Here is a 24652-nt window from a genome sequence, read left to right as displayed (position 1 = left end):
CATCCTGGCTCGAACTACGACAACAACAGTCGGAGGACTTATGCTTCCGTTGCCACAACAAATTTTCCTCTCCCTCTAGTGTTAAATTCGTGGAGTAAAGTACAATTTTGAGATAAAATCACTGCTCTTACTTTCGCTAGCCCGGTCTATGTTGTAACTAAGCAGTTCTGTGTTCGTGACAATATTTTGACACGGAATAAGGACTCGAGGCCTTTTTTTAAAATCTGTATCTGGGCCAGTACAATCCTTGTTTTGTTATATACTCCGTATTTTGATACTCAGTCCTTGTTTCATACCTAGTCCGCAATCCACGTTTTACAGCTCCGGAGTATCTGTATTCAAAGTTTACGTGGCGTGACTCTGCTTATGTCCTCAGGGACTCTGAAAATAAGCTCAATGTTCCATTACCGCGCACTGATTATTACCGAAAAAGCTTTAGCTACAATGGCGCCACTTTATGGAACAGTCTACCATGCGATATAAGGAACACAGAGTCTCTGGGGGTATTTAAACGCAAGATTAATGACATTCTTTAAGTCTAACGCACGGCATTCACGGAAAACAGCTTTTAGTTTATAGCTTGAACTTTAAATATTTTTAAATATTTTATATTTTAACTAGTTTGAATTTTAAATATTTTTTAGCGTATGTGATATGTATTTTTATGGGCTGATGAATTGATCGTGTTTTAAATAAAGATTATCTATCTATCTACACCTTCGTTCTATAATCAGTCCATGCTTTAAACCCGGTCCGCAGTCCGGGTCCCCAGTCCACGGTGTCCAGTCCGTACTCCTTCCTTTTATACTGCACTGAGGTGTCTTCCGTCTGTCACCTGTTTTCGAACGACTAATTATTATTCACCAGCCCGTCTCGTATTCGTTCACTTGCATTCGACAATCAGGCGATTTAGCTAAGATATAATTCAAAATAAATCGAAACTATTGTCAACATGTTTGCCAAGAAATTTCGGCGTGTTGAAAGTGAGCAAAGGTAAAAGGTAAGCAAGAAGTTTCAATTGTCTATAAATATAAAAGAACGCCCGATGTTTTTAAGTATGAAATTATATCTAATCCTGGTAAATGGACAGTGGAGCATAAGACATGGCTTCAAGGCCTTTATAGCAGACACTCCTGGTCAAAAAGGAGGGGTGCGCTATTATGTACAGCTAAAGTACTTGGAATATGGAAAGGTTGACCCCAAGGTAGTTGAACGATTCCAAGACAACACTGCCAGTGCTAATATTGAAGTGTTCCTTTAGAATTAGGTCGCTCCTAATGCTTTTGACATAATACTTCTTAATACTCTCATTTTGACTGTTGCCAAATGATCTCTTCTACGAATGCAACTGAAAGATCTCTACGTGAAAGAGTACTTCTCTTCTTCGATCAAATACATGTGTAACAATACAATAATTGTGCCTCAAACCAATTAACAAACACGGCCAACAACACTACCTCACAGGTAGTGCTGTTGACTTCACTGATAGATCAACCTCTCAATCTGGGTGAATCATGAGATGTTCAGCAATCACGAAGAAACGATTCATTGAAGAAAATAAAAATAACATAAAATGAGGCTGAGACCAATAAGTTATAACCAGAAGTGGTTTGATCACAGATATGGAAGAATTAATAACTGCATCTAAACGTTAAAAATGCTAAATTGCAGTCTCACAGTTTAAACAAAGGCTATAAGACAGGGAATTCAAAATGAAGAACTAGCCATTTCCCAACTTACAGAAAGAAAGAGAAACAAAGGTCATGAATAGAGGGACTTGAAATTCAAGTTCCAAGTTGGGAGAATCCCTTTGGACCAGTTGAGGTTAAAAATATTCATCTTTAAAATGAAAGTCTCACTAGGGCTTAAATAATCAGTAGCACTCAAATAGCACTCAAACTACATGAGTTGACTGACTACCCTATTTAAATTCTTTCTCAGGTATTTTTACCCATTTTTGAGACATTAGAACAAACAACGAGAGCTAGCTAAAAACCATTTGGATAATGGGGTTTAGTTTCTCAGTAAAGAAACTGTGGTGTTGCGTCGGTCAAACAATCCATTTAAGTCATGTCAATTCAAGTCAACTAAACAATCGCCCAAATGGGGACACCCGACGGCAGGTACAAAATGCAGGTCACAGAGCACAGGGCACAGGTCACAGGTCATTATTTAACCTATACAGAAAGTATCCTAAACATTCATAAAAGCTAACCTTAGGCCTTATTAGTCCTAATTAGGCCTTTTTAGGCCTAATTAGGCCTAAAGAAAAGTATCCTAAACATTCATAAACGCTAATTTTAGGCCTAATTAGGCCTAAAGAAAAGTTTTTAGGCCTAAGGTTAGCTTTTATGAATGTTTAGGATACTTCCTGTATAGGTAAAACAATGACCTGTGACCTGTGACCTGTGACCTGTGACCTGTGACCTGCGTACCTGCCGGACACCCCATTGTTTCTAGGAACCAATAATTAATAATAACTAGAAATACTTTAGTGTCCCAAAGGAATTAAAATATCCCCTGACTGCTTTCAGAGGATAGAGTCGGACAGTAATATGTTATGATTTCGATCTTTCATCAACCCTGGCATTATGTCCTTACTATATAGCTAGTGGAAACTGAGCCTTACAAAAGGTGCTAATTTTCTTACAGTTTAAAAGATGGCAAACACTGCATCATCATTTTCATCCACTAAGGAGACGACAAACTATGCACGGTTGTGTCGTCTTCTAGTGGATGTGGGAACTCAGGCGCTTAGAGACACCTTTGACAGGATACATCCCCCAAGCCGTCTGCATGGCATTTTGGCAAGTACGTCACCAGCTTATGCTACATTGGAGTCTCTGCGAAAAAAGAAGATTTTAAATGTTACACAGTGGGGAAAGCTGTACCCAACTATCCCATCATCAGTCTCATCAGCCAGCTTTGACATTACGCTTCTGATGGTACTGCTAAGAAACATATGCGGCTTGGGTGCCCCTGCCAGCACTGGAAGCTGGGACATCCTTCCCCCTGCTTATGATAATAGCATAGAATCCAACGTAGCAAGAATCAAGTATTACAGAAACAATGTCTATGGTCATGCCACCCAGGCATCCGTTGACGAGCCAACATTCTCTGCATTGTGGCTTGAGATCAGCAATGCACTGTTAGCACTTGGATCTTCAGCAAGTTATACAGCTGCGATTAACCAACTGAAGACTGAGTGCATGGATCCTGATGTTGAAGAGCACTATCGTGAGTTGCTTAAAGAGTGGAAGAAAGATGACGATAGTACCAAGGAGAAGCTTGAACAACTTGAAGGTAAGCAACCTAATTAATGGCCATTCATTAATAAATAAAACTGCATTTGATCCTTTGACACTTCCTATTTTCTGTGCATTCGTTGCTGTTTTTCCTTGAGAAGAGGACAGAGTGCTATAATGTTACAATAAGTTAATGTAAATTGATGGCTCTTGATCCTTGTCAATAAACACAGTGAACTGAGAATTAATATTATTTCTGAAGGAACATGGCAAACTCAGGAAAGAGAAGATTGAAGACTATTGTAGGTCCATTCAACTGGCTATATATTATATTATATTATATTACTACTTTCGCTTCCTCCAGCTGATACACTCTACTCCCACTAAGGAACAACATTCAACTTTAGGAAGTAATGTTTGCATCAAAATTTAAGTGAAGATTTTTCTGAAAAGTGTTTGTATCAGAAAAAATTGAATTTTTAATTCACTCATTTTACTTAAAATTTTTGCGAGCACCACTGTCTTAAAGATTGTGATGTGTAACGGTTGCCTTATTGTTCTGATACAAAAGGTTTTTGTATATTAACGTTAGTGCAACAGTGGCATGTCACAATTCTTCCGGGAAATTTTTAAAGTGGAGGCGATACTGGAATAAATTTTTTTCAGATACAGTTTGTTTATGTCCAGGAAAATTTGATTGCAGCAGGAACCCATGACCCGGAGCCTACAACTCTACTGTGTTCGTGTAAGAGCGTTTTCACAGACCTATTTATTTTTAGATTGAATTTCCCGCGAATGAGACTCCCACAGGAGCCCAATGATCAATTACAAGAAGTTAAGCTGACGTCATAGGGTCACCGAACCGGAACTGCCTTTGTTTTTTGACCTAATTCGCGGGAAGGGCTAGTCTAAAAATAAACCTACTTGTGAAAACGCCGTTTCACAGACGCTGGATGGAAGTTGCACGCTCCAGATGGGCTCCTGATTGAAGACATCATTTCCTGTGGTTTAATGTTATTTTTTGTTAAAGTGGGAACTCTCTTCAAGCTATAGGACATTTGCATGATGATGCCATTTGAGTTTAAGTCCCAGAATCCTTCAGGTTTTTCTTGTCTTATGCTACTTAGAGCTGTTGTTATTTTTACATGGCTGGGAACACAAAATTTAAATAAGAAAAGAAAAATAAACTGTATTCTGGTAGTTGTAGTCAAATGACGCTATCATGAAAGTTGGCTATTGAGACCATTACTCCTATTGAGTTACTGAGAACTGCTGGCTTTGTTGGCTATAATTTGCTCGTTTCTATCCTTTTTTCTCATCATTTCTCTTTTTTTTTCAATAATAAAGAGATACTGATAAGAAAATTAGAGACACATGAAGGGCGCACCCAGAACAAACTAAAAGAGATCCAAGGTAGGTAGAGAAGAGTCTTGAGCTATGCTTATGAATCAAATTAAGAAGACTTTGTATTTAGGAGAGCACAAATTTGTATATTAAAAGAAAAGGTAAGAAGTAACTCACTTCCTTTATTGCCTGTTTGGTTTTCCTACTAGAATCACTCGAGCAGTGGAAAGCAGAAGGAAGCATTACGCAGATTGAGTTGAACAAAATAAAAGGTATGCACTTAACGATAAAAAGGCTTCAACCAAAACATGAAGGTAAATATGACAGTGGATGGTTGATTTTTAGGACAACTGACATTGTGTACCTAAAGGTCATAAGAGATGACTTGATGTTCAGATAACATACCATTTTGCAAATATTATAGTTATGGAGATGGTGCAATGTCAACCCCGGTAAATGTATAAAGAAACTTTTGTGAAGGAGCACCTTGATTTTTTCGAGCATCCCCAAGTCAACCACCTAAGTGAGCAAATGTCAGAATGATTTATGTTTTGAAATTGCATCGTTATAATTAGACTTTGTAACTGCGTGATACAGTTCTACTCAAAGACCCACAATTTCACCCTTGCTCATCACAAACTGTCTCCAGTAGCTGGGAGTGTCGATCGTTGGTTCAAATGCCCTCTGGAACTCGGAGTTTCCGAGTTTCTCATAGATGAGATTTCAGAACATATATCATCCCCAAGTCACCATTGGAATTAGAAACATTTCTCCAATTTTCCATGCAGCTCTTTCACTATCAGCTGTGCGATAATAATAATGATGATGATATTGGTAATGATAGTAATAATGAAAAAAGAATGAAGCAGTGATAGCGTTGACGATGAAGTTGAAAGTTCAGTAAAAGCACAGGCATTTTAAAGCTTTTGTTATACTTCCCAAAAGAGAAAAGGACTTTTTTCTGCCTGTTGAACGTAACGTAACGGTCGCCTGGTTGGTCGAAATGATCATTTCTCTTTTTACCTTTTCTCTCATGATCAGAGTCTTCTTTCGGTGAGGAAATCTGTAGAGCAAAGCTTCAAGAACATTATATAAAAACATCCAAAGTGCGAACGTCTGTTTGGTCCAGGTCGTCTCTTGTAGATATTGATCAAGTCTACACCCGGCTGTCTGTAACACAAAGAGAAACCACCTTAACTGGGTCAAAACAGAAAAAGATGGCTCACTACAGTGACCTCTTCACGCCAATCGGAAAGGGAATTAACCCAAAGAGGATTCTTGTGCAGGGAGAGACGGGAATTGGTAAAAGCACTTTTGCGAAGAGGCTGGCGATCGACTGGGCTCGACTTGATGACACTCACACTGAAGATAAGCAAGCCGCTGTTCTGAGGAGGTTCAAGCTTGTTGTTTTCGTTGACCTCAAGGAAGTGTCGAAATGTCAAAGCCTCAAAGATGTCATTTATAACTCGAAAATGTTTGCCCGTGAAGACAAATGGTTAGTGGACGGTCTTCTGAGTTATATGACGAACCATCAAGATGAAGTTCTTCTGTTGCTGGATGGCTATGATGAGTATCACAGTGGACACGAATCTCAAATCTTTGACATATTCAGAGGAAACGAATTGAGAGACTGTTGCGTGTTGATAACAAGCCGAATTTCCAAAGCTGGTGAGCTCCAAGAATTCCAAGACCTGCTTGCAGAAATAACAGGATTCAGTAAGGAGGACAAACTAACGTATCTAACGCGACAGCTTGGTGACAAAAGAGATGCCAGAGATTTGTATGATCACTTGGAAGAAAACGACCTGCTAGACCTTGCAAAAGTTCCGTTGCTTTTGCTGTTCTTTTGCACGCTGCGGAAGATGGGACAGTTAGAAGGCTTGTCGAAAGCGAAAACGAGCTTATATTTAAAAATTGTCCAGCAGGTTTTAAGTCACAACCAAGGAAAGAACACCCCTCCTCGCTTTAGCACAGTAGAGGATAATTCAGAGATCCTCAATCAAATCGGTATGGTGGCGTTAGAGTGTCTTTTAAACGATGACCACATCTTCCCATATGGTAAACTTTCTTCTGAAGTCCTTTGTGAAGAAAGTGTTGTCATTGGTTTACTTCAAGTAACTGAGTGTACAGAAAGCTTGCAACCAACGGAAATGGTTTCTTTCATTCATAAGAGCATACAAGAATTCTTAGCAGCCTGGTACGTGACTCACAAATGTATACCTGATGGAAATCTCGGTTTGATTGAAGAGCACACTCAAACCTTGGAAGGCTGTCGCGAGTTCGAGAACGTTTTTCTATTCATATGTGGGCTTAGTGATGAAGGAGCAGCGAAAGTGTTTGATCATTTGAAGTCAGTGAGAATAAACGATCCTTCACTTGATATATCAGAAGCGATACCTGATGAAGACCACAAATACAAGCCTCTAGATGACACTGTTGAGCTCGAGAGGCACGTGCACTTCAGTCATTTGGTTTTTGATTGCTTTGAAGAGGTACATTCAAAGAAAGAGCTTGCAAGATTTTGCGTTGATTGCTTCGGTGGTATTTTAGTTCTCGCATTCCCACTCTCTGACCTTGCGTTATTGTTTTCTGGTGTAGATTCTTGGACTTTTGTTTTTGATCGTGGTTATTACTGTTTCGACTCAAAAAGTTTTATTTTAACTCAGTACAAGGTTGTAGAAATACTGAACTACCTTGAGGCCTCAGTGAAGATAACTGAGAATTCTGAAAATGTTCCCCTTGGAGTATTTTTGAGAAAGTTCCTCGACGTTGACTGTGAAGTGTGTGGTTTTTCATCAATCCTTCATATCCACGACGGTGATATCAAAGTATATTTCAGAGATGTAACACTGCATTGTGCTGCCCATGCCAGACTATTCACAGAGAGTTCACAGGCTGCTGCTTTACCGTGTCATTCGGCAAATTTGGTTGCAGGAAAGACATCTCTTGAGTTCTTAAGTACGTTTCGGTGTTTTGGACTTTCTGCAGTGAAAGATCTTGGTGCTGTAATCAAAAATTGCACCTATTTGATGAGTATCGACGTTCATCGTATGGGAGACAGTGTTTGCGAATTTTTGCAACAGCTCCCAAACCCTAGCAAGTGTGATTTAAAATTGGATTGTCTGTTCATGTCAAAAGGAGCTGAAGAACTCGCTGAACTGTTGCCAAGTTTTGAAAACATCACCGAACTTTGTATTTGCTTTGTTGGGTTCTGTTCTGAGAAAGTAATCATGAGGTTGGTTTCCAATATCATGCACAAAAGCCTCGTAAACGTGTCGCTATATCGAATCCATGTGACTCCAGCAGTTGCCGCAGCGCTCGGTCTTTCCCTCCCGAGGTTGTCATTCTTACAACATCTCCGTTTAGTTGGCACAGGTGATACCAGTTTAAATGTTGAAGACATGTTGGCCCTTTTTGGCAGAATAGACAAAGACATGCCATTGAAATCGTTGACGTTCAGCAATGTCAGTGTTAGTGGGAGTCTCAATCCACTAACCAGAAAACTTTTATTTTTTCCGCATTTGACAAGACTAGACCTTGAATGCTTGGATTTGGATGAATATGACCTGCAAGATTTGGAAACGACCTTTAGTGATATCCCAAACCTGGAAAGCCTGAGCCTGAGAGGTAACGCTTTGGATCACTTGCAAAAACCCCTCGCCTCATTCTTAATGAAACTTCGTGAAATCAAGCACTTTCGTTGCTGGGGTTGCAAATTGTCAGGAGAAACTTTACGAATTCTTAAAGAAGCACTTCCCCATTTATCCACATTTTCCGAAACCTCCATTATTGACTGATTGGCCAAGGCATTGACCTCGTTCCAAATGCTGTGCGACAAGCAAGCAGAGTTGGTTTTATTGCCTTTTCGGTGTCAAGAGGACCTTACTTTAATCAGGAAACTACCAAAACGATCCAAGTTGTGGACTCCGAGTTTTTGTATTTACCAATACCGAACTTTTAGAAGACATTTTAGAGACGCAAGAATGCGAAAAACGCCAACGAAATTGCAAGTTACAGATCACGACTAAAGAGGTGAAATCTGAATGGTGGAATCGTTGTATTTGAACTAATAAGAAAGAATGCGAATGTGTAACTAGTGCCACTCCTCATCTGAGCAAAAGCACGGGTTTCGAAAGAAAAAAGTCTACTAGTCAGAGGAGAATGGTCGCAGCGTTATTATTTTCAGACGATGGGAAAGAAAAAAGTTACTCGTATATCATCCTACGTATCGGATTATCGTTTTTTAAAGTAGATCGAACACAGTTGCTAGGAATCTATGACCACAGCCCTTAAAATATTCACATCTTTGATAAAATCCAAACTTTCAACAAACCCATTCGTAGCATTTGCGGTAATAAAGTTCTACGTCTGATCATGTGATTTTTATTCGTTTGAAATGTATCCTGCGTTAATTTTAGGGTTTTTTTCCGTTGTGGTCACTAGACACCACCAAATATGGTCAACGTCCATTAAAGGGAACTTCCACTGAAACAAGAAAATATTTTTAAACAACAGAATATGTTTCTAATGTCGTGGTTTCCCTATTGTTCCAGAACAAACGCTCTTTGTGTCAGAACAATAGGGCAACCACGGCACGTCACAATAGGGAGCTTTAGCAACGACAACGGCGACGGCAAGTAGAACGTCACAAATTTGCATATTTAGTGGGCAAAAGCAATAGCCTTGCACGCCCTGCACGTGCGTTTTTCATTTTTGTCCATTTCTTTGCCGTCGTCAGCAAAGCAACAACGTGAAATTACCAAGTTTGAGGTGTTATGGAGAACGTCAGCACCTGGAGATAAATTTTCATTTTTCTCCCCGAAATTAAGCGCCGCTCGTAACGGTTTCATTCCTGAGGGACTGAAACACCTTTGTCATATTAAAAGGCTTGGAATAGTCACGAAGTGATCGCAATAACGTGAATTTATGTTTTTACATGACGTTCTCGTTGCCGTTCCCGTCGTCGTTGCTAAAGCTCCCTAATTATTCAAGATGGCGGCGCCCGGGAAATTTGAAAGCCAAAACAAGCATTTTTGAAATTAATTTTTTTCCGATGAAAACGCTTTCATTCAAAGTTTATTTAAAAATACACTTATACAATAAGAAAGAAATACGCTTGCCCGCAAATAGCAAAGGCTTACGTAAGCGGGAAGTGTTTACATTTCTACTATAGAATAAAATATACAAAGTCCAAAAAAAAGGAAAAGAAAGTTAATTAAAGCCACATTAAATGGCATCGATTAACGTACTTGAAATAATAACTTGAAACATTGTGATTGTTTATGTTATAGTGTTTAATTATATCTTAACAGTGATGTCTAGTTAATGAGAATTGAGTGCAGAAAGTGTAAGTCTTTAATTAGGGTGTGGACATCAACATAAGTATTATCATGAGCTAACAAATGTTACTCTCCAGTAGGATTTTGTTTAACGGAAGTACCAATTGCTATGCTTTCGGATGAAACAGATGGTTACAGAATGGGAGGAACAGGCAAAAGGGATGTTAAAAGAACACACAGCCTTTTTATTGACGACCTAAAGGTATCTCAGGAGAGCCATAAGAAATGAGAAGTAGCAAATGAGGTTATTGTGAAAGCAAGCATAGACACAGGTGCATGTTATGGAGTAAAGAAATGCGCAGAGGTAATCTTCGAAAATGGAAAAATGGTTAAAGGAGAGGGATTAAATGTCTTGGAAGAGCGAAGGATTGCACTGGACCCAGAAAAGTAGTTTAGAAGTTTTTATGATGTGAGCAAGGTGATAAAATTGATGTAAAGAAGGTAACTGAAAGAATAACGGAAGTACGAATGAGAACAAATGAACTAGAGGAAAGAAGTTGAAACGACAAACGTCTAATGTAAGCTATTAACACAAGAGTAATCCCAGTTGCAGGATATATAATGAATGTTTGCCATCTTGGGAAGGGAGATCTAGATAGTCTGGACAAAATAGTGAAAGGCGAATTAAGATAAGTGATGAGAGATTATATACAGAAAGAAAAGAAGGTGGAAAAGGGTTAAAGAGCTTTAAAGATGTCTACAAAGAGAGAAGAGTAAAGGCGGCTAAATACGAGATACAAAAACCCTCAACTTGGCGCGTCAACATTGTTTCGTTGTCAAGTTTGGGTCGATGTTTCCCGTTTTTCACCTTGCATGATCATCTTGTCGCGCAACAAAAACATTTGTTGCGGGTTGAAGAAAGTTGTTGCGAAAAGTAGAGCGCGGGTCTACTCTGAGCAACAAATTTTGGCTTTGTTGCTCGTTTTTCATCAAGCTCACAAGTTGTCGCGCAACAAATGTGTTCGTGTACTAGCAAATCAACCAATCAGCGCGCTGCATTTCTTCAATCCGCAACAAATGTTTTTGTTGCGGGTCAAGTTGATCACGCAAGGTGAAAAACGCGAAACATCGACCAAAACTTGCAACGAAACAATGTTGCGCGACAAGTTGAGGGTTTTGTATCTCGTATTTCGCCGCCTTAAGAGTGGCATGCTATTTGGCATTAGGAGAAAATAAATGGTTAAGGAAAGCTTGGGAGAATGATTATGATAAGGAGCAACGGTCGTTAATAGAAGAGGAGAAAGGAAAATGCGAAGTGAGATAGTAGTAGGATATACAGAGGAAGATTATGTATGGCTGAAATGCAACACCGATCCAAAAAAGACAGCAGCAATTTTTAATATGCAGGAGCAAATGATAAAGACTAGATCTTGGATGAAACTAAGACGAATAGTAGAGGTAGACATTTGCAGATTGTGTGGTGAACAGAAGGAAAGCTTGCAGCATCTCTTGTCAGGATGCAAGAAGTTAGCCGCAACTGAGTACGTTAGAAGACATGACAATGCACTAAAAGATTATGGCAGTGGAATGAAGGATTATTACCGGAAAAGACAAGGTGGTAAAACGAAAAGTGCAGAAAGGGGCACGTCATGGAGAAAGATGGAAAGAAAATATGGGATTGGGAGCACAAGATGAAACTCATAGCAAGGCCAGGAGACCGGATTTAACATTAGAAGATGAAAAAAAGAAAGAAATTAATATTGTGGATATGGCTTGTCCAGGAGAATGGTAAAAAGAAGTGAAAAGATCCAAAAATATCAACAGCTGTTCTTCGAGTTGCGAGAAAGACGACAAGGATATAAAGTGCGAGTAATACCAGGATGCTGTGGTGGAGGAATGAGAAAATTAAAACGAGACCTAGTAGAACTATTCTATGAGAAAACAAGTGAACGATAACTAATGAAATGCAAAAGACAGTATTATGGGAAAGTAAAACCATCACTAGAAAGATAATGGCGGGACTGATTAAACGAAAAGTGATGTTTTCACTTTTAGCTAGCAAACGTTAGCTAAATTCTTTTCGCAACCTGTGTAAAAATGGAATTGATAAGAGTCTCAATTAATGTCAAGGATATATTTTGGAAGATTTCTCAAAGTCAATTTTAATTTTTAAATTTATTTGAATTTTATTTTTACAAACCCTAAGCATGAGTAACACAGGAAGAGGAAAGAATTGGGCCAAACTTTCGCAGTGATTTGTATGTTTATTGACTTAAATAGGTAATATTCATAATCATAATCATAATAATCATAATAATTAAATTTTGACATTTCGCCTATGTTTGTTTGTTTTTAAGAGTTTACAAGTAATGGGAGACTAAGTCGAGGGTAGTATGTTCTGGAGAATATGTTGAGGGCAATATGTTTCATTGTTTTCCTATTGTTATAAGGTGTTGTTGCAGCCCTGCTCTCCCCTATAACAATCAAAGCCACCCCCACCTTTTCAGACTGTTGACAAAAGTGGGGGTTATGCATATTTAATATAATCCCCTGACAGAACAAAGAAAACCGAGCCAACTGACAAATAAGACGGTTGGTTCCTCACTGTGTACAGTATTTATGGAGGACTCTATGAATAATACAGAAAAGTGGGAATGCATAAAAAAAGAATTCCGACTTTCCATGAAATGTCAAAAGCATTGACCGCAAAGGCTCCAGGATCAGGTCTACATGAAACATATTTCTCAACCTGTTGTGGAGGATGGGGGGGGGGGGGGGGGGGTTGAGGTCTAGAGGCAAATAGATCAATATTAGGCTTAATTCCAAATCAGTTAATTACATCCACGGAGAGGGACCTATAAAAGACACCACGGCGTTTCCTTCCTTGATAATGGGGATTGGACTGTGAACATTAAGCTATGGTAAAACTTGGTGGTGTTTGTGTTACTTTTCAAAACGATCCTTGAAACTGAGATCTGCACATTGACCGCAGTCTGCTATTTAAAGCTAGTAGTCGAATGTACATCATCAAAGTGTGTAAGTGGTATGGGTACAGTAAAGATCAACTCCATAGATTATTGGAGTCCTTGATAATGTCGCTGTTTATGTGTGGGGCCGCTGGGTACAAATGAAACACCTTCATCAGACGAGCAGCGAGATTTGGTTACGTTTCTGATGCCACACCCATGTCATTCATCCTTGACAAAAGAGACAGTGAACTATTCAGGAAAATAACTTCAAAAGGAAATCACATCCGTCATGAAATTCTTCCAGATAAACCCAATAGAGCTCTACGTGAACGTGAGCATGAACATATTCTACGCAGAGTCAAGACAACGTTTCAAGAGAGCGTTTATAAATAAATGTCTTTTTAGCCTTGATATTTATACTTACTTCTCAAAGTTGTAAGTCTTTTTATATTGTATATGTTAGTTGTGCACGTTTGCTGCACCGATTTATTTCAATAAAGACACTTTCATTTATTCATTAATACGAGCAACAAAAACGTCCAAGTTGTCTCGCAACATTGCTGCGAAACTAGTCGAAAAGCGATGTTGCGCATCAGTTTTACATCCCAAGCACACTGACACGTCTCGCAACAACAAAATGTGCCTTACAAGTTGCTGCGGCGTGTTGCACTAGAAAGTAGAGGTTCCGTTCTACTTTCTGCAAAAGGCTGCAGCAACTTGCATCACATTTTTTGTTGCGAGGCAAGTTTTGCTCGGGGTGTAAAACGCGCAACATCGCTCTCCGACAAGTTTTGCAGCAATGTTGCGCGACAAGTTGGACGTTTTTTTGCTCTTATTACCGTTAGCTTTTGCGCTCAAAACGCCACCGCACACTACGGGAACTTGCTTACGCCAACAGTCACGAGTGAAACTTTGCTAAGCTGATAGCTCTAGTGTGCGGCCGCGGGCATTAGGCAGACGACGTAATAACTCAAACGCACCCCTTTAATCTACGACTGCCTCTAGTTATACCTTCCTCTTCTCTGATTTCGTTTATATTTCCCGAAAGAATGTACCAGTGAGGTTTACGTCCGTGGTGTTTCATTGTTTCCGTTTTTGTTGGCAAGGAACTGAGCAAGCGTATTAAAATTTGGACAGAAGCCTTCAAATTGAAATAAGACATTTTGTATTTTTGTTTATTCTTGGTTTTCACATGACGTCACGACCGCCATGTTGGTGCCCCTAAACAAAGAAAAGGCGGCCATGTTGGTGCCCCGACCAAATCCTCCGGGAAAAAGAGCTTCGAAACGATTTTCCGCAAACTGGCCGCGCGGAAGTTGGGGCAAGATACTGAGGGAACCTCAGTATCTTGCCCCAACTTCCGCGCGGCCAGTTAGCGGAAAATCGTTTCGAAGCTCTTTTTGTCGAAAAGGAACGCTTGCTAAGCAGGCTATATTGAAGTGAGATTCGCTTGCCTTACTACCAGGCCCGATTGCACGAACAATGTGTACTACTGGTCGCTTGTAGAAGATTATCGCCTCATCAAGCCCTTTGTATCCTCGGGCACCGAAGTCTCTGGCAAAACTTATCCCAATACAATAATCCTGAGGGTGTGAGAGTTGTAGAAAAGGTAAGAAAGTAATTGTTGTAGAATTATTAAAAGCGTAAACAAAGAAGGTATTTGATTTGAGCCTCTTCCTAACTAACAGCTACTAACTAACTTAGGTCAACTTAGGCCCGTTTCAAACGTCGCATTTCACATGTGCCGAATCTAATGCAAATGAGCGAAAACAATTGATTTCTCTCATTTGCATTGGATTCAGCTCATGCGACATGCGACGTTTAAAACAGGCCTAACTGCACAACTTCAGACCATAATGGAGATATTTTTTTCAACAATTTTGCTTTGGAGTAAGAAACATCAGAATCATGGTTCTCCTAGTATTTCAAAACTAATTTTTCTCCCACGTAATTTACAAATGATACGAAGCTTGTCATTCGATTGTCATCCTTAGTGATCTACTCACCAACGATACATTGCCTATTTACATTTTTTAATCTACGGAAATTTGTCTTTATGGTCAGAAAGCATGAAGCAGATTTTAGTTGCTTTTAACTGCTCGACTGCTCAGACTCTTTAACAAAAGCATGTTATGCATCTAACGACGCGTGATGTCTGGCAAAGAAAATTACAACTTCCTGTTTTTCTGAAATTTTGATCTCCTGACTTTTCAGACCAATAGTTAACAATTGTTCATTCTGGGTGTAACAACGTAATCACTTAGTAGTCGACTAAAAGTTTGGAAAGGATGGCTGTCAAGTCTGGTTTAACTCAAAAGGCACGTATTCCATCCATATGATATCATGTAAGATTCACAAAGCATCGTAAACTGTTTTAACTCCATGAACAGTGGAGATGCGTTCTCCTACTGGCGCAGGGTTCTTGTTCCATTTAAGTGATTCTTTTAAACAGTCAATCGAATACATTGCTATGAGTTTAACTTTATGACACATTCCTTTGCGTCTCAGGAACAGATCCTGTGCAACCTTCTCGATCACTGTAGGCTTGGATTGAACTTTCTACCTTGAAAAAGGCTAAGTTAAAGCGGAGAGTGCGCCAAACAAGGTGAGGAAAATGTTAAGACGGTAACCGGTCGTTTCGCCTACGGGTCGTTTTGCCTACTGTCTGTTCGCCTACGTATAATGTCGGTTCGCCTACGTCCAATATGTCGGTTCGCCTACGTCCAATATGTCAGTTCGCCTACGATTCATATGTAAAAGCTTTGTCGAAGCTCGCAGAGAAAACTATGACGGCTAGCTAAATGCCTGGCCAAACGCTCGCAACATTTCAACGCAACATCTTGCAACATGGTTGGGCACAACGTGTTGCGTACGTTTGGCAACAATGTTGCAAGATGTTGCGTTGAAATGTTGCGAGCGTTTGGCCAAGCCTTAATTAACGCGTTATTTCTGTAGACTTGTGTCTTGAGCGGGTTCCTTGAGCGGCCTATACTAAAAAATGTTAGACTTTTCATTAACATATCAATAAAGGATAAGGGATTTGGATAAGGTAGGTAAGAAATTAGCTCGTTCCCACTTTACTGGGCGGTTCAATTTTTGTATCGATGTTGCGATTTGTTCTCAGTATCATGAACTTTATATTGCTTCCACACGATCCGCAAACTTAGATGCAAAAAATATATATATGACGGCTGAGATAAAGCGTAATTTCTGTATACAAAAAGTTTGGTTTTATCAACGGAGTTGATAATTAATGTAAATTGGCCACCGTACAGAGATTCTAAAAGCTGACGTTTCGAGCGTTGGCCCTTCGTCAGAGCGAAGGAGCGAAGGGCTAACGGGCGTTGGATTCGCTCTGACGAAGGGCTAACGCTCGAAACGTCAGCCTTTAGAATCTCTGTACGGTGGCCAATTTACAATATCAACTCCGTTGATAAAACCAGAATTTTTGTATACTACTTTCCCACCGACGCAGCACCACAGTTTCTTTAGAAACTACCCCCTTCGTTATTTCTGTAGACTTGTGTCTTGAGCGGGGTCCTTGCGCATATTGAGCGGCCTATACTTAAGAATGTGAGACTTTTCATTAACATATAAATAAAGGATAAGGTACGTAAGAAATTAGCTCGTTCCCACTTAACTTCCCGGTTCAATGTTTATATCGTTGTTGCGATTTTTTCTCAGTATGAACTTTATGAATTAGTGTTTTTTTTTGTTTGTGCGCTTTCACGCAATACGCAAAAGTAGCTAGATGAAAAAATATATAACAGTTAAGGCGTTGTGTAGGCTTGTCACTTGAGGTGAGATTTTTGATTAACATATCATTCAAAAGGACATGGTAGTTCATTTAACAAAGGATTGCAAAAAAACATTAGCATTCACCAATCATATCACTGCGATTTCGATCCATCGGAGAAGGGATTGACACTATAAAAGTCCTAGTATTTTGTTTCTCAAGTCACCAGTTCGTTGGAACTCTCAATCGAAAAATCAACGCGATAGTCAACGCTATCATCAAAGCTATAATCATCGATATTATGGAGGAATTTGACTGCATATTTTGCGCACAAATCGTCACCTCCCGCCAAGAAGCCCTACTCTGCGGCGGATGCGACAGGTGGCAACACCGTCGTTGCCACACTGGTGTTTACAGGACCACTTATAGACAGGCAGTAAGGACCGGCCGGGACATTTCATGGACTTGCCTCTATTCTTGGACTGATAAATACAGGTAAATTATTTTTTGTTATCTCGATGGGGTTGATTTCCAGTACTGTTGATTGCTGATTGGCTAATTTGTTAATAAGACGTTAATCAGCGTGTGTCAAGTCAACCATTAAAACGTAGGCGTTTTTCAAAAATAGGGGGTCTTCTTGCAAGCGTTCCCTTAGTCTCTTGCTCCAACTTTCGCGCGGCCAGTTTGCGGAAAATTCTGTCTAACAGGAACTCTTGCTACGCAGGCTAGTTTGTACGTAACAGTGACTGATTTAAGGGGCTAGGTCACGCAATTTTAGGCAATTTCAGCACTGATCGAATGGTCATAGAATTAACTAAAATATCAAAATAACTGTTCAACACTATAAAAGAACTCTAACAAAACACAGGGAAGCCAAGAAGGGACATGGATGGACAAAACTGGAGAGGATTGAAATGGATTGAATTTGGGTAAATTTGAAAAACGTCGGCCCACCTTTTTTCAAATTTATATCAGTCTATGTCAAAATGTCATTTACACAGCTGGAAGATCATTCTCAGTTGTTATGTGGCCGTGATTTTGCAATTTATGAAAGACTCTTGCTCTACCAATTTGACGTTTAGAGCTCATGAATCTTTAGTTAATCTTTAGTTCATCTTTAGTTTTTATTTTTTTTATTTCTGTGTTGTTCCAAGGTGGTCAACTGTTTTACACAATGATTGTCATAGTACGGAGTTTAAGATGTAGGCGAACTGACATATTGGACGTAGGCGAATCGACTCTAGACGTAGGCGAACAGACAGTAGGCGAAACGACTGTATTAAGACTGTGGTTTCCACTTCGTGTGGATGCTTCACCTTTCAGCGATGCATGAATAAGTGAAAAATCCGCCTCATCATCATTTATGTTAAAATTTTCTCCCTGTGGTTAAAAGGAACACTGGGAACTATCGGTTATAATTTCACAAATTGCTCAAGCAAGCAGACCTTCGTGCGACGATCAGGTATTTATTACAAAAGAGCAAAGTTTCAAGTATTGAAATTGAAAGCTGAAAGAGCTCAATTCAAAACTTGCCAGTGGCAAGGTAAATGCGTCTTTTTTAACTAGTAAAAAAACAGTTTGAGATGCACAAGTATTTTCTCAATAATTTTACTTACGATAAGCACACATTTTAGTCATTGGCCGTAGTATTCTAATCATTGAGGTAACACTTGATGTATATCTGTACAAATGTAGTTGCATTTACAAAAACGAGCAGCTGCCCTCTGTAATGTTCTCCAGCTTTATTTAATAGGCTGATTTAGCAACAGAACGGGAACGTCAGTAGCGACGTCGCGCGCAGCAAAACTACCAATGAGAATTTAGAATAGAGAAGAAAAGAGTGGAGTCTATTCTATTCTCAATTCTCATTGTTGTTTTTTCTGCGCGCGCCGTCGCCACTGACGTTCTCGTTCTGTTGCTAAATCAGCCTATTATAACAATCGTAGTCCAACCCATGACTATGCGATTGCGCTGCACTCGCTCTACCATTAAGGCCCTCTGGGAGATGCCGGGTCACTTGCAAGCCGTAACAGGTGAGGCTCTATGGGATGCAAACCCTTGACTTTGCAATTGCACTGCACTTGCTCTACCATGTCAGACCCATAACCTCAGTTCAAAGACATGGGATGATTACGCACTTGCAAGTTACCAGCTACCGTATGGCTTGACTGAAACTCAAGTCATGTGAAATAGAGTCCCATTCAAGGCTGGATGTTTTCAGACTTTTTTGCAACTGTTTAACAACCTCTACATCCACTCCATGACTATTTCGTCATTAAACATGGGAGTAAAACTTATTAACAGATTTTACTCTAATGCCAGACAATTTTACTTGTCAATGCAGAGCGGTTCAGGAGTCAATGGTGTAACAACCTCTTCATTCATTCCAAAAATACAATCCTGGACAAAAGTGTTGGGAAGGTAGCGTCACTTTTGAGATAGCCCCCTTCGCCCTTATCATTGTTGGATTTTCCACGAAACAAAATGGTAACGTTTCTTCCAACATTGAATATGGGGGAGGGGGGGCCTATGAGCATGCTCTTTCCCAAATAGTACAGGCAATAGTGAGAAAAATCAAATTAGGAGTGAAGTGAAGTGATGCGAGCAACATTCCCAACAACTTTTGACCAGGAATGTATGTCCCCATTTTTAACCCATTGGTGAGACGTAAAAGATTAATTATAACGCTAGACGATTTTACTCATAAATGGGGCGCGGTTCATTAACTACGATCATCACTTTCACTTAGAATTACATAACCACGGTTCAAATACATGAAAAGCTGACATGCTCTAGTACACATGTATAGCAAAGATATCGTTGACGTCACTTATGATGTTATTAATGTGCCAAACAGAGCTTTATTGGCTGTCGAAACAAAGGTTTTTTTTTAGTTCCAGTGGTTAATTGACCCATTTGAAGATCAAAACGAATATTTGTAAAAAGATATCTTCCCTATTTATAGACCTTATTCGTGCTGTAGTTACCTCACTGGTCTGTCATTGTGTAAACAAAGCGTGCAAAATGGTACCTTCGAGTGACTATTCTCTTTGTGATGAGAACGTCGGGATAATTTGGACATATGTGTAAGATCGTTGCCTTTTGCCAAAGTTTAGGATGCTGCAAAATTAAAAAATTAAACTTGGCTAACCTGTAAGGGGAAGTTTGATTAGAATTCTATGAGTCATTGGTTAGGGGCAGGTAATAAGTGGTTGGGACAGTTGATCAGTGCTGGGGACAGTTGATCAGTAAGGATACATAGTTGGCTTACGTAGTTGGCCATATGGACGACTATATGTTAGGCGACTATGCACGAAGTATATACCGCACACGTGCAAGATGTCATGACAACAAGTGCAATCGTTATTCAGCTCTGACCTTCCGCTCCGCTTTTTCTCTTGAGCCACTGAAGGTAAGCAAAGTTTTGCTGATTTTCTCGAACCATCGTTGGCCACTATGAGCAAACCTGGTCATGTGAATATTAGAAAGTATTTCTAGTGGCGTGTTTTCCAAGAAACAGATGTTTCAGTTTGCGCCTAGCTGTCCGAACTCAACTGTCCCCCACTGTTCTCTCTACGTTCAAAGTTTGTGAGTGCATTTCCTTCGGCAGCTGAACTTTAATGAGATGAATGCGGATAATCTGGGGCAGTTGGTTGCTTTGAGAAATGACTTCAAATTGGTGGTTTGCTATCAACTTCTAGAGACACAGATAACAATGCTGCAATGTACAATTGCTGGTGGAATATAACAAAATGGGGAAAGGAGGACAAAACATGAACCAGGGGGATCTCCTTTTGGGCAGCGTCCACGGACACAAAATTTTTTTTCTTTTGCTTAAAAATTGTCCCAAAGCATGTTCATGAGCTTTTTAACCTTAGAAAAGACCATTTCGTGACAACGGGGATGCGTTCATTTTGCGACAATGACATGTTTAAATTGGGTTGAGGCTAAGGTGATTCCCTAGTTTTGCATTGCCGAACCCTACTGCGTGTAATTTGTGCGTCATTGGCGCGTGCATTAGCTTGTGCACATTGATAAAATGGCAGATTTCTATTGATGCCAAGCTTAATCCGTTAATCGTGGTTACAGAAGAGTGTACAGGCCCTGTATCTCCCTCTTTCACCATTCTCCCATCGGCTTGCTTGCATGGCTGACCGAAGCGGGCGGTTCGACTGACTCAGAAGGGAAGTTGCGAGCAGTACGTCTATTACTAGAGTGATTTTAACTAACCCAAAGAGAACAATAACAATAAACAATTATTGGATGAGGTTGAGCATGATATCATGAATTATCAAAACCGAGACACGAGGGGCTTAGTAACCAGGCAGACGTTGAATGTAATATCTGCAGCAGATATTACATTTATCATGTCAAGTTCACAAGCTATTGTGAATTGATTGAATGCTCTCGACCATTCAAATTTTTCATAGTGAGTCTGATGTATAATAATATTATTTATCACTGCTTTATAGTCCTTACTCTAATTTACGAAATGAAAGGAACAGAAATGAAGAAAGAATCCAAAACATTCGTTAAAGCCAACATTATAGTCCTGATTAGGCCTAAAAAAAAGTTTGTAGGCCTATTGTTGGCATTGGTAAATGGTTAGGATTGTACCTGCCCAGAAATGTGCCATCTGTTTCGCAAAATAGTGATGTGACCAGGCAGGCAACCCTAACTGTTTACCAATGCTGTCAGGCCTAAAAACTTTTGTTTAGGCCTAGGCCAGTGAGGTTGGCTCAGTGAATGTTTTGGATTCTTTCTGTATTTAGGTTCGTTTCAATTTGTTTCACAAATTAGTGCAAGCCCTTTTTAGAATAATATGTTAAAAAAATGTTTTTCTGTTGTGGAAAAAAGGCAATCAGTTTTGTGTGATGAAATTACAGATAAATTTATTACATAAAAAGAGATTAATTTGTTATTAAAGTACATGTAATGTTGTAATAAATTGAATTAAACTGGTATTGAATTTAACTTGGGAACCGGTGCCTTAAAGGTCGGGAGGTAGCCATGGCAACTCTGTGAGTGGGAACTACCCCTGCATGCAGCCACCAACTGGCACCGTCACACTGACACAAGTTCAGTGGAAAAGTACTCACCGGACCCCATACTTACATGTACCATGATTTTATATTCCTGAAGGTAGGTAGGGTGGGGAGCCTGTATCCACAAAGATTAGCTTAAAAGCAAGATAAATCATTGATCCACATCGATCAGCTCAAAGACCAGCAAAATGCCATGCAAGCAAAGGGCAAGCATCGAAGCCCTGTGACCACCCCACATCATGTCACATAACTTTGTCCATTCCGAACGTGAGTAATGGTGGACTGTGAAATCCAAAACCAACGCTCAAAGTAATTGCCTTTGGACAAAAATCAAAGCTTAAAATTTTGCCAGTCAAGTGTTAAGCAATCACACTTTCAAAATCTGAAGGAAAAAACAAGTGATTTTTGATCATAGTTACTGTCGCACTTTAAGAAAATTGAATCTCAAATGGGGTGCTCTCATCCAGGAAAATAAACTGTCAAGTTATTCACCGAGCAGCAACTTAACTTAACTTAATTACTGTTACAATATAATACTACATGTACATCAACAATTAAAGGTGAATTTAAAGGGAACGAGAAGCTCCAAAAAGCTTACACTGGGTTGCCTGTGGTACGCGTTACACAAAGAACTGCAGCGTTCCAGTTAATTTTTTCAAGTGGGGCGTCATTAAGACCATTTGAGGGGTCACCCTTTGGCTAACACGTTTAATTATTTTGTAATGTCCTGTCCCATTTTAAGGTCTTTTAGTCTTTTAATCTTTTAAGCTTTCGTAATAAATTCAGTTTAAAGATAACAAAACACGCTCTTGGGTAAAATTCACTCGTTTCTTCTTTAAATAAATTGTCGGCAAAAAACTAACTGCAAATTGTTCTGACGGACGTTTTCCAGCATGTCTAGCAGTCGGACTAAGCAAACGTTTATTGCACTTACAAGAAAGGGCTAAAGGTGTTGTTTCCGCTTCATAATATGACGGTCTAATCTGATGCCAGGTCAAAACATTGTTTGGCTTTGCGTTTGCACCAGAAAAAGGCAAGCCAAGAGACAGATGAAGAAAAAAAAATAACATAGTGTTTATATATAACTATGAATCGAATTCTCATTGAAAGATCTTAAAAACACCAACATTTTTGCAGTAGCTAACGTTTTGTCAAAAGGAAGAAATTGATCACATGCTAGGCAACCGTAAAGGTGCACGTGATCACCCCGTGTCAACTGAATGAACTACGGGAAAGAATGTTTCAGAGTAGAACAACGTACTTTTTAGCGAAGAAACTTCCGTCGTTAGTTAATTTTGTTGTAATATTTAACTGAATATTCAGATTTCTTCTGTCGGGTCAGGAAGCCTTCTTTGTCGGGTTCCTGAGAAACGTATCTATTTGAACTATTTACACAATCGAGAGGTGGAGTGGCCGTGTAATTGAAAATCTAAAACATCTATGAGATACAAAAACAGACTTGCCAATTACCGCAAATCACAATGCTGACAAGCACAAAAGCGAAGAAATGGTTAAGTAAATATGAAGTTTGTTACTATCTGAATGTATTTGGGTCAGATATATTGTCACGCAAATTATGTAATTTCATGACACTCAAATTCGCAAGAAGCGCGAGTTTCATGTACACAATCTTCGCACTAGCAAGTCGCAGCAATAAAATTGGATTAACCAGGAAGTTAAAAGAATATTGTTGGCTTCCCAAATAAATTTCATCTTGCACTACAATGACAAAATCATTTGTCAGAGAAATAAAATTCCTTTCTCCTCGTGTATCACATTTCAACGCACGTATGCAAATTTGTTAACTCATGTTCAACCGGATTCCCGGGAAAAATACGTAGTAATAGCAACAATATTATTTGTCGTCAAGTGTTGCATCTTTTATGTCCAAATAACAGCTAAAAATAAACATTTTTTAACGATCTATCCGTCGGCTTCCTGGGAGAATACTCTCTAGAGAGTAAAGGAACTTCCGACGTTAAATAAGGTGTACCTTTACCTAGATATTTTTTTCATAATTTAATATTATCTGTCAAAATTTGCACAACGGTCAAATCATAAAAATAGCACCGCACGGGACAAATTTTGTCGCATTACCTCTTCGTCGAATTCTAATGCTTAACACAGGAATTTTTATCTATTGTGAAAATCTTTCTATATTTGTTAGCAATCATCCTTTCAAATTTCAGAGAAAGCGACCGGTCTGCGAATATTTTACAAGTTTCTTTCAATGGGATGTCAAAAGGCGAAGTGGATGTTATATGCATAATCGGGCAAATTGCGCGTGCGACCCATTATAAATCTTTTTTCACAAAATGTTCCCGAATCGTCAAGTATCACCACAGAAGAAACGGAAATCATTCTAAACGCTTATTTTACGCAAAAAGTAGGTTCTGGAGGTAATTTTGAGTGTGGAAATCAAGTTTACAGCAGATGACAAATACAAACTTACGAGCCATGGTATATTCAATTAAGTTAACACAACAGAAAGGAGTCGCTTACCTCATATTTTGACACGAAAATGCTTTACTATTGCCATAAAAACTATCCAGTTAAGCTCGCATATTACACATGATGAATTCATAAAAGCCACCATTTTCCAGCGAAATGCTTTTTGAAACAAACAACATATGTGCTATAAGAGGCAAAAAACCCTTCGTATTTCATTTAATACGTGCGTGAAGACAAGAAACTCAATCGTGTCAAATTACACTCCGAGTCAAAAACGCAACACGGTAAATAAATTTCCCACGAGTGTTTAGCATCAAACCCTTCACTGAAAAACCCTTTACTTGAATTATCAAGCAAAAACTGGGCAACAAGCTTTCTTTCAAATAATTTTAGACTAACAGGAATTTGTGAAATTTCCAATTGTTAGCAGAAGACTGTGCAGAATTGAGTACAGATCCAAGTCTCTGTTTTGTTAAACCCGTAAGTTACTAGAGAATTTTCCATTTGATTTCAGCGTTGTACAAAACACCACACTCGTACAATATTAGAACTACATCTCACTTTGATTACGGCTCGACGGGCG

At 39.3% G+C, this 24652-nt stretch overlaps 1 protein-coding gene across 1 annotated transcript in view; it reads left to right on the top strand.

Moving 5' to 3' along the window:
* Positions 1 to 24652, top strand: part of LOC137981847 (uncharacterized) — a 73215-nt gene that overhangs the window by 26784 nt on the left and 21779 nt on the right. Inside the window, exon 7 of the mRNA XM_068828889.1 lies at positions 2661 to 3303. Coding sequence (XP_068684990.1) covers positions 2661 to 3303 — 643 coding nt within the window. The remainder of the gene's footprint in view (positions 1 to 2660; positions 3304 to 24652) is intronic.

The sequence above is a fragment of the Montipora foliosa genome, chromosome 13 (genome assembly GCF_036669935.1).
Source record: "Montipora foliosa isolate CH-2021 chromosome 13, ASM3666993v2, whole genome shotgun sequence".
In the NCBI taxonomy this organism is placed as follows: Eukaryota; Metazoa; Cnidaria; class Anthozoa; order Scleractinia; family Acroporidae; genus Montipora; species Montipora foliosa.
The sequence above is the reverse complement of the archived record's forward strand: the minus strand, read 5'-3'. Positions and strand labels throughout refer to the sequence as shown.